We start from the raw sequence: 10,990 nt of genomic DNA, 5'->3' as shown, positions 1-10,990 counted from the left end.
AGAGTGGGCCACCATGAGACCTGGGCCACTGTGAGACACTGAAATATTTTCTATAATTGATTGTGGAGACATCTAGTAAGAGGATAGTATACTGCAGGCATCATACTGCCTTAGCATACAATTTGTTGAGCCGCTACGATCAGTTACCGCTGAGATTTTATGCATGTCGAGCAGTCAGGTTTTTTTGGCGCCAATTTTGTCTAGTGCTGTTTTTAGGATTAAAACCTAAATCAAAGGTAAATATTATTATTCTGTTTTGGGGACAAATGGTTAGACATTCTAACTCTGGTGTAAAACTTAATTATTGTAATTGGGTATTAGTATAAACAATGTTTTTCATAACATGTAATTTTGGGCCTCCATGAGACACTTTTTTTGGGCCACCTTGAGACATTGTCTATGCGCTTTTGAAATCTTAAGTAGGATTATTGTTGTTATCTTCAGATGTCCAGAGGCCGTAAGAGAAAGTCTCAAAAGGGAACCTTTTCCGAAGAAAATATGAGGCAAGCTGTTCGACAGGTGCTTATTGGAGATAATGGAGTAAAACTCTCACTTCGAAAAGCTGCTCAAGAAAATGGTGTATCTTTCCAAACTCTACAAAGATACGTGAAAAAAACACGATGTAACATAGACGCAATAGAAGAGTCATCCATGAAGAGTAATTACAAACACCGTTTAGTTTTTAACGAGAACCAAGAAAACGAGCTAGCCAGCTACGTGATAAAATGCTCTAAGATGTGTTACGGAAGAACAACCAAAGACACTCGAAATTTAGCTTATGAAATGGCGCATCTTAATTCAATTAAGATACCTGCAAATTGGCATCGTACTAAGATGGCTGGGATAGACTGGTTGTACGGATTTTTAAAAAGGCACCCCAACCTTAGTATTAGGGCAACCTGAAGGCTGCAGCCTTTCAAGAGCATCATCTTCTAACGAACATAACGTAAACATTTTTTTTGCCAATCTGGAAAAAGTTTATGGCCGTTCTCCTAAATTTGCGGATGGTACTCGAATATATAACCTCGATGAAACTGCTACTACGACCGTTCATAGACCAAAAAAGGTTTTGTCTGCAAAAGGCACCAAACAAGTTTCCCAATGCACGAGCGGTGAAAGGGGTGTTCTAATAACGTCCTGTCGCATAATTAGTGCTTCTGGAAATACTCTTCCTCCAGTCATGATATTTCCCAGGAAGAAATTCAAACCTCATATGATAAAGAGCGCTCCCCCTGGAACACTAGGCCTTGCATCTCCATCGGGCTGGATGAATGGAGAATTGTTTTCTCTCGTAATGAAGCATTTTGTACAATACAGCGGCTCAACAATAGAAAATCCTTCCATCCTAATATTAGATAACCATGAGAGTCATCTCTCTGTTGAAACTCTTAACATTGCAAAAAAGAATGGAGTCATTATGGTCACATTGCCTCCACACTGTAGTCACCGACTACAACCTTTAGATATATCCGTTTTTGACTCGTGGCTCTTACACCACCCAGGAATACCATTGACTATCTACGATGTTGCAGCCTGTGTAGGACTAGCGTTTGAACGCTCAATGACACCAAGTAACATTAAATCTGGGTTCCAAAAAGCAGGAATATACCCATTTGACAAACATATTTTTTCAAAACATGATTTTCTAAGCAGCGCTGTGACTGACAGGCATTCCACTTTCAGCACCAAGCACATCTTCACCTTTATCAGAAGGGGCCTCCTGCTCAAATAATTTAACATCTCCGGATATAGACGTCCCTGAACGTATGATAGGCAAAATCAACACCACAGAGAAATTTGTAAGCCCGGAAATTTTTCGAGGTTTTCCTAAGGATGGAGAAAGAAAACTGTCAAATAGCCATCGAAAAAAAGCAACCAGCATTGTACCTACCGATACACCAGAAAAAGATCGAATTGAACTTAAGCATCAAGAAAAGGAAGAAAAACAGAATAGGAAAAGAAATTTAACTAAAAAGGAAGCAGCTAAGAAAAACGTTTTTTCTAAGAAAATAAAGCCTCTATTAAAAGAAATATCTTCGGATGAAGAAGATGAAGATGTGCCCATTGAAAGTTCCGATAAAGAGACGGACTGGATTCCACAACCTGATCCTACGGCGTTTGAAGAACTTCAAAATCCAACAATAAATGATTATGTGCTGGTCGAATTTCAATCAAAACAAAAAGTTTTTTACATAGGCAAAGTCACAAGTTGTGGCGCAAGTTCTAATGAAGTTGAAGTTAGTTTTTTAAGGAAATCATTGAAGTTCGACCGGCATTTTGTTTTTCCTGTTTAACCTGACATTGCACATGGTGCACTTCAAGACGTTAAAATGATTTTGCCGCCACCATGTGTTCTCGGTCAGACAAAAAGATTGCAATCATTTTTCAAGTTTGAAATAAGTTTTAGCAATTTTGACCTCCGTTAAATAATAAAAATGAGAATTTTTTTTCTTATAAATATTATCCTTTTCCTAATTTTTGTGTTAATCGTAGATAAAATATTGTACATTACTCGTGTGGTATGGCAAATTAATGGACTCGTGTGATCACCACAACTCGATCTGCGATCTCGTCGTGGCAATCCTTCCCGCTCGTGACTATAAAAATGCTCATAGCACACTAGTAATGTAAATAACTATTATCCAACACCTCCACAACTTCGTTAAAAACGCATTTTTTTACATTTTTAGCGTTTTTGTTCAGCTTATAGTGGCAGTGAGTTATGAATCAAAATCAGTTCAGCTTATGGTGGCAGTGAGTTATGAATTATAAGTCACTAGTGAGTTATGAGCTATATAATTCAATTAAAATGAGCATAGTTATGCTGCTATAATGATGAGATCTTGGATGAAAAAATATTTATGTACCTTAGTTTTTTTTACAGATAAAGTTTTTTCATATATTTTTAAAAAATATAATTGTAGCGCTAGTTAATGGCCAGAAATTGATTGAAAAATGGTCTGAAACTAAAGTGATTCCACTGTAGATTACAGTGAACATATTATATTGCAGGTAAAAGAAAGCAATTCAAAAAGAAATTATCCGTTTGTTCTATGTACAGATTGAGACTTATTAGGCAATGGACCTCAGGTACTTTATAAGTACTCATTATAATGGTATACTCCTGTATTTAAAACTGCCGTATATTATAAGCATATTTGTAGTTACTTACTTCTTATTATACCTATAGCTACGTACTTGTACTGTACTTTTAAGTGAATGCCAAAAAAATTGACTGTCCAATAAGAGCTATAGTGCCAGATAAGTAGATGCAAATGGCCAATAGTGGGTGGGTATAGGTAAGTATTGCAATTTTTAAATAAAAAATAAATAACAAAATTTATAAACTAAAAAAAAAAATAAAAGAAAAATGTTTTTTAAGATAATTTTAAGTTGTAATAATTTTATTTGTAATAGCCAATTTGGACTAGAATGCTTATGTGTGGTATCCCATCAAATTGATATGTTTTCTTGATGGGTTCAATGTTAGGCATTTACTACTTGCCTTTATATGCCAAAGACAATAAATGCCCAATAAATGCCTAGTTTAGATTCACGTACTATCATTTTGTCCAGCTCTACATTGATAATTTTACAAAAAAATTACAATACTGCAAATTTGTATTGTCAATTGATATCTACACAAAACATGTAGAATACCTATATCATAATTTCTACCGAGTTAGCAAATTAGGAACTCTCTTAAATACAGTTTAATCCTTTTGGATTATAATTTTTAATTTAGAGCTACACAAAGTGTAAATGCTTTGGCAAATAACAAAATGATACTCTGTTGAATTTCAGGTCGTAATACGACTTGCCTTGTCAAATAACATCTATACTTACTTACCTAAATCTAAACTAGGCATGCATTAAGTTATTGTTAAATAATTTAAATAATGGCAGGTATGGGCAAATAGTAAATACCTATAGATAAATAGCAATAATTAATCTTGAATTGTTTTGCTATTTGCCATGGCACTTAGTAAAAATGATCAAAAACTTCTATGATCAAAGTTTTTTGTTTATACTTTGAGTATTTTGGTATTTTCAAGTTGATGGAGCTACTGCAAATCATGTAAAGGACATTTTTGTCAATAATTGTAATAATTTAAAAACTAAAATTTTCTAATTTCTTCTATTTCATTTTGAAGCTCCCGCTTTCTATATTCCTATGAAATTTAATTTGTCAACTGTCAATCAACACATCCACCGGTAAATACAAATCTACCATTCGCCACCCCCAAAACCTTTGTTTTTTTTTTGTGCAGTGTTCTGTTCATCCTTTTCTTATCTTAACATTGTTATGGAAAAAATATGCACTCTTCTATAAGAGAACATTACAAAATGAAACCATTTCTTAGAAAACCGTTAAAAATTTTCATATAAATTGGGCGTTTTTGATACATTCTTTCTTTCTGGTCTTGAGCGTTTAACGATTGAGTCAGAAATTTTACATGCGACTTTTCATTTTGTGATTGCAATTTGATCCTACATTGACCATTCGAACGATATTCCTAAATAGATTTCCAAAGCGATATTACTGTTTACTAATCCTGTAGTTGTTTTAGTGTTTTGATTTTTTTAAATAGGTATATAGCAGCGAACATCAGGACGCTCATCATGGATGAGGGAGTAGTATTCCACGACGGATTTTCCTACAAAACTCGTCGCAGAACAGTTACCACCAGATAAAAATGTATTTATTTGCATAAAACAACTCGCCATATTATAACACTTAGCTCCTGGACGGCTGACCATATCACTATATCTTATTGAGTCTTATTATTGTCTATTTATAGGTATCTTGTTTGCACGAAGGACAGAAGGTTGGGTTGCAGGGCTTCTGGAAAAGTGTCAAATGGTGAGGTGACGGTTATGAATGCACACCACAATCATCCGAGGGAGGCAAGGTACCAAGAAGCTGAAGCATTCAGGGCACAGCTAAGGGAAGCTTCTGTCACCCAGCGAGGCACTCTCAAATTTATTTACGACCGTGTAGCCACAAGGTAAGATAATATCTTATTCTATATCTATAAAGAAAATAGCAAAGCCTGTATACAGGGTGTTTCACGTTTTAATATGCAAGCTTAAATCGCGTATTCTACGTCTAAAAATAACTATAGTTTGCTATATAAACCAAATTTCAAAAATGCTTTATTAAAGAAATACAGGGTGTTCTTTAAAGTTTTGTTTTTTTAAGTTTTACTTCTTCAAACTTTTTTCTGTATTGCGTCAGTAATCTTTTTTTTATAAATTTAAAATCTTTATTGAATGCTTTATTTTTGGAATATAGTTTAGGTACATAGCAAACTATAAAGTTATTTTTTAGACATAGTATTTAAGTTTGCCTACTACTCCTTTTTTGGGCTTCACTATTTGTAATTGAAAATACTTAAGTAGCCATTTGAGGTAATTTAAAAAGTTGAATCCAAAAATTATTACCAAAATATTCCTAACCTCAAAATAAAAGGGCTACAGCTAATAATTTCTTTTTTCTAATGGATCACTGGGTATATTGAAACATTTTCGGAATATTCTCAAAATTCTGCTAATATTTTCTAGAAAAAAATTTGGTTTTTAAATAGTTTTTCGAAATATTGGCTATTAGAAAATTTTTATTTTGTCTTTTGACAAACTTTGTTTACCTATATACAGTGCCATCATTTCAAAACTTCCCACCCTCACTACTTTTTTCAGCAAACAAAATTAGTTGTGACCAAAAAATATGTCAACTTAGATATCGAGGGGGAAGTTTAAAACTATAGTGGGCTTTGTATTTTAGATTTCGCCCCCGTGCCCTTAGGTGCCCTCACTTAAAATTTTTAAATGGCATCCCTAGCTTGTAGCACATTATTTTAAAGGTCTTAAAAACCTGACACAATTTTTACTAAAACACAAAATCAACAAAGTTTTGTTAGTTTTTTTAATTTTGATTTTCAAATTTGTTAAACAGTCAGGAAACGGGATTATGAAGATCTTTAAAATAATGTGCTACAAGCTATAGAAGTGCCATTTAAAAATTTCAAGTGGGGGCACCTGGGGGCAAGGGGACAAATCCTAAAAATACAATGCACACTGACTTTAACTATCCCCCTCGATATCTAAATTGAGGTCTTTTTGGTAAAAACTAATTTTCTTTGCTGAAAAACTTGGTGGGGGTGGGAAGTTTTAAAATGATGGCACTGTATGTAGTTGGACTGCAGGTAACAGGTAAAATCTACAGATAAGCTAATTGAGCTATAGTTGATGTTACTTGAGTGTCATTTAAAAAATGTTTTCTAAATGTCATTTTATTAAGGCCATGATTAGGAAACTGTCCTCCCATTTAACCAAATCTGTATCTCTAACCTTTTTCAAGATCTCCATAGGAGCCTTCCTTATCCTAGACACACTGCTAAAGTAAACTCCTGCCCACAAAAGGATAATTTTTCCTTGAGGTTTGGAAGCACAATTCATAAATTATTTGATGTTTATAGATGATATGATTTTCTATTCTGTTTTTTTTCAAATGGATCAACATTTGAGCTCAATAATAGCAACAATATTATTGTTCATGTCCCAACTCAATTATTTCATACACCCAGAAGGTGCTTTACATTTACCTTACAATTCTGTAAGGTCATCCCTGTGGCGGTGGAAGCGGGCAACAACTCCAAATGTGCCCACAACATTAGCAGAGCTGGCTGAAATACTGCAGACAGGTGAGTGGCCTAGATATAACAGCTGTACTAATGGCCCTTTCTTTTCAGGGACAACTGCGGCTGGTGCTCATAGGGCTGTCGTTTTTGCAAATGAAGATTTCATTCGCAACTTCGGCGACTCTATGTACACCTTCATGGAAGGGACGTTTAAAGCAGTACCACGACAACCTGCTTTTGCTCAAATATTCACCATTTTTGCAACATGTATGGACCACGTAAGTGTTTCCAAAAATGTATTTCCTAATTTTTTAACTCCCCCAATAATCATTTTATGCAGCTGTCACCCTTTATACTTTTGCTAATATGAAGTGCTTTTTAAAAGTGTGGAATCTCAGATGCTATACAAAATAATATACTATTATTTTTTTTAAAATAGGCATTTCCTGTCATACACATTTTCATGGAAAGGAGGACCAAAGCATTATACGACGTAGTTTTTTTGTGTATTCGCCAGGCATTTCCCTCTCTCCTCAACAGAACAATCATAACAGAGAGCTGCGCTTGTAGAATCCCTGCGAGAAAACTATCCACAAGCATCATTAAGAGGGTGCTTCTTCCATTATTGTCACGTTAGTTGGTGTAAAAAAATGATATTTTGCTTTGGATTATAAAGGGTTTTGCATTTTTTTCTTTTTAAAATATGATTTGGCTTATTTTGTCCTTAAAACAATAATCATCCATATTTAATTTTTAATTCTATTCATAGAACACATTAATGTAATATTTCCTACATGTGTAATATACAGGGTGATTCACGCTGATGGTAGATATATTAGAAGTATCTAGAGAACGACTAAATACCTATATTTTCCTTGAAATTTGAAGTCTAGCCTAGGTTGGGTCCAAACTCTCTATCTAAAATATTTTGGACTTTGCGGTGTTGCCGCAAAAATATTGAGCTGTTGTTCTCTAGACACTTCTAATATGCCATCACCGTGAATCACCCTGTATAAGTAGATAATCTAAATATGCAATCATTTGACTATCAAAAATCAGATGAGGTTATTTCTTAAACAGGCTGTGATGCGGAAAGCGAGGACCTTAGGAGTAATGAGAGCCGTCGAAGAAAATCCCCACGGAAAGGCTTTACTTCGAAAATACTACGCCTTAGCGCTTGTTTCTGCGGACAGGATGGAAGAAGCTTTTGAATTTTTACAGGTATGCATAAAAAATTGTACTTTTTTATTCAAGAAGACTCTATTTCTATTATTTTTAGGATGAACAACTGCGTGAGGCTTTTCAAGATCTACGAACTTATATAAGACGGCAATGGATGGACCGAGTTACACCACACCATTTCAGCGTGTTTCGGGAGCGCCACAGAACCAATAATGTCATGGAAGCCTACCACAGAAGACTGAATGGAAGACTAGTTAGACATCCGGGTATTTGGGATTTGATGGGTAAGACCATTTTGGTTTTAATTATTTTTTTAAGCAGGGTTCCAAAAAGTATGCTATATTTATTGGTTTGGTTTTAAGTTGAAACTGAACGAAAGGTATGTACTTAAAATTTTCTTGAAGCTAATATTAATTATCATGGTAGAATTTTTGCTGTTTTTTACCGTATCTCTGGAATAGAGATGCCCTGATTGTAGAACCGCGGAGATAAATATTGATGTGGGTTTGTGTTTCCTCTGGTTAAGCCATCGGTATGTCAAATTGCTAAGTAAAAATTTAAATTTACCCACTTACCTAACAAATTTGACCGTCTGTGCTTACTTACTACAATTATTCTGTAAATTTATCATTAGTCTTTAGAACCTCTGCTAGCACTTTTTTCAAATCTTAATTTTATTTTAGAAACGCTTATCAACATTCAAAATATTGCGATACTGGAACTGCAACAACTGGAACAGCAGGGAAGAGTCTTTCGGGTAGCTAAGCGAAACGAGGTATTTGACAGGCGATTGACACAGTCATGGGACAAGTTGGCCGCTGGTAGATTTAATTTACAAGACTTCTTCAGGTTTGTTGTGTGTGTTTATGTGTGCTGATCTTCCTGTGAACGATAACTTTAATCCCTTTTTGTTCTTGTAGGCAAGCTGTTCATTTCATGGAGAACTTCGATGTCCAACTACAAGAATGGAACCAAGACGTACCACCTGAAGAAGAAGAAGAATTTCCCATAAACTTCCCAAATCTTTTTGATCCTCCTGTTCCCCAACAACACATCCCAAACCCTCCTTTACCACCACTTCCATCTCGTTCACCCTCTCCTCTTCCTGACTTTAATATTTCCAATCCAGTTCGTCCAACCCTCCCTCTTAATCTCCCCAGTCCACCGCGTTCACCCTCTCCTCTTCCTGACTTTAACATTTCCAATCCAAGCCGTCCAACCCTCCCTCTTAATCTTCCCAATCCACCTCATTCACATTCTCCTTTCTTTCCACCCCGTTTGCCGTCACCCGAATTTAACTTTCCTATTTGGAACCTCCCAAGTCCTCCTCTCCCTCCCCGTACTCCACCATCTCCAGAGGTACCAGGACAAGGCCAAGGTTTGGACGAAGACGGGAGCGAAAATGAACCTTGAATAAAATATTGAAGAAATGAATATTGAAGAAAACCGTAAGTATAACTTGAAATTTATATATTATAATTGTAGAGTAAACAATAATATTTGTAAAGCATGGGAACCTGATCGTCCCACAACACAACACCAGGAAGAGACCAGTTCTCTCCTGTTATGCAAAGTCTGTTTGACAAACGTCGTGCAGTACGTGTTGCATTGTGGGCACGCTTCTTGTGGGAGCTGCACTTCAAGAGTTTTTAATGAAGCAGCTGCGCGATGTCCAGTGTGTCGGATAGTAATAAATAAATCACTAAGGCCACTAGCTCTTTTTTTGTAAATCACAATGTGTAACCACGAGCGCACAAGCCGCCTCTGTACCGATGCGCCTAACCTTGCGGAGCGGAGCCTGGATTTGCTGTTGCCGACTGTTGATGCAAATCACGTGGCGGGCGTGGGGGATTCAACAAAATATATAAGCGACGCTCCGCAGAGAAAACGGTGATTCGATCGCGGGCACTAGGTGGAAGTAGCACGCCGTCTTTCGTGTATTTAGTTTTTCTTATTTTATTATCTTTACGTAAACTTTGTTTGAGGGAGTTAATAAACCGATTAATTTATAAACGAGTCTTGTTAACTACGAACCCCACCAAGTTACATTTGGCGCTCAACGTGTGGCTCGATTAAGTGTAAACATTTGTAAAGCAATAGCTATCCAGTGGCGTTGTGATATTAATTTACAGTCTTAGATAAACAATAGCTACGTTTTGGCGTTGTTAGTCAAGTCTGTTTTCTATTTGTTTGTTCCGCTACGATTTTAAATAAGCAATAGCTATTTTTTGGCGTTGTTTGTTGAAATTATCAATACAGTGTGATTCATAGAAATTTTAAATAAGCAATAGCTATTTTTTTGGCGTTGTTTGTTGGAATTATCAATACAGTGTGAATAATACTAATTTTAGATAAGCAATAGCTACTTGTTGGCGTTGTTGGTCAAAAGTATTTTCAAAATCCGTTTCATTTGATTCAATTTAAGCGGGTGATTTACGCTGTTGGTATTCGATTATCTTAGATAAACAATAGCTATTTATTGGCGTTGTTGGTCGAGATTAGTCAGAATCTTTTATTATAGTAAAGCTAAAATATTAACACTGTTTGCTGTAATCAGATATTAAAACGGCTAATCAAACTCCATCTGAATATCGTCGTAGCAGTAGACTCGCAAATAAGGCAGGAAAAATGACGCAAATGTCAGATGAACAGTTTCAACAACTATTACAAACTATTACGGAAGTAAGGGCCGTTCCCGAAGTTGGACAACATAAAGTTGGACAACATAAAGTTGGAAGCTTTAGTAAATGCACTGCGCGGTTTGAGGGCGAACGGTGTCACACAACATTAGAAAACTTTATCACTACTATAACTATCTACAAAGATATTGTCACAAGTAGATTCTCGTTAATTAATTTAATACTAACTACTACCAATACGTTAATTACTTAGTCAGCAAATAATCGGCCACTGACCGAAACAAGTCGTTGACCAGTCAAATCGAAGAGTAGGCAATTGAACCTTTTAGAACGGAAGCTAGCTAAGGTGTTGCAATCGCCAGTCAGCAATAAGTCATCAATTGTTCGGACAATGATCCAAGTGCTTAGACAAGCAATTAAGAAATTGAACTGACAATAAATAGCCGAGAAATTTGGAAAGAAGGGAGTTAGAAATTATCCGCGAAATTAAACGGTTCGGTCGCGAAAGTTAAGGGAACTCTACCCTGA

General features: G+C 35.8%; 2 protein-coding genes across 2 annotated transcripts; both read left to right on the top strand.

Annotated features, from left to right (window-relative positions):
* Nucleotides 1-275: 275 nt before the first annotated feature.
* LOC145738374 (uncharacterized) lies at nucleotides 276-903 on the top strand. Its single transcript, XM_081993195.1, has one exon. The coding sequence runs from the start codon at nucleotides 445-447 to the stop codon at nucleotides 901-903; it is 459 nt and encodes a 152-aa protein (XP_081849321.1). The 5' UTR covers nucleotides 276-444.
* A 514-nt stretch (nucleotides 904-1,417) lies between these two features.
* Nucleotides 1,418-9,692, top strand: LOC145738373 (uncharacterized). The gene is given in 11 exon segments (XM_081993194.1): nucleotides 1,418-1,571; nucleotides 1,669-2,116; nucleotides 4,803-5,009; nucleotides 6,622-6,919; nucleotides 7,081-7,196; nucleotides 7,198-7,273; nucleotides 7,722-7,862; nucleotides 7,921-8,107; nucleotides 8,507-8,672; nucleotides 8,744-9,271; nucleotides 9,332-9,692. Coding segments are annotated over 10 exon segments (2,286 nt in total). The 3' UTR covers nucleotides 9,237-9,271; nucleotides 9,332-9,692.
* Nucleotides 9,693-10,990: the final 1,298 nt, after the last annotated feature.

Source organism: Ips typographus, linkage group LG15 (genome assembly GCF_016097725.1).
Source record: "Ips typographus isolate SLU linkage group LG15, UJ_Ityp_2.0, whole genome shotgun sequence".
In the NCBI taxonomy this organism is placed as follows: Eukaryota; Metazoa; Arthropoda; class Insecta; order Coleoptera; family Curculionidae; genus Ips; species Ips typographus.
This window is presented reverse-complemented; position numbering and strand designations above follow the sequence as displayed.

Excerpts from the sequence above, each read along its gene's own strand:
- LOC145738374 (XM_081993195.1), top strand. The coding sequence starts at position 445 with ATGTCCAGAGGCCGTAAGAGAAAGTCTCAAAAGGGAACCTTTTCCGAA.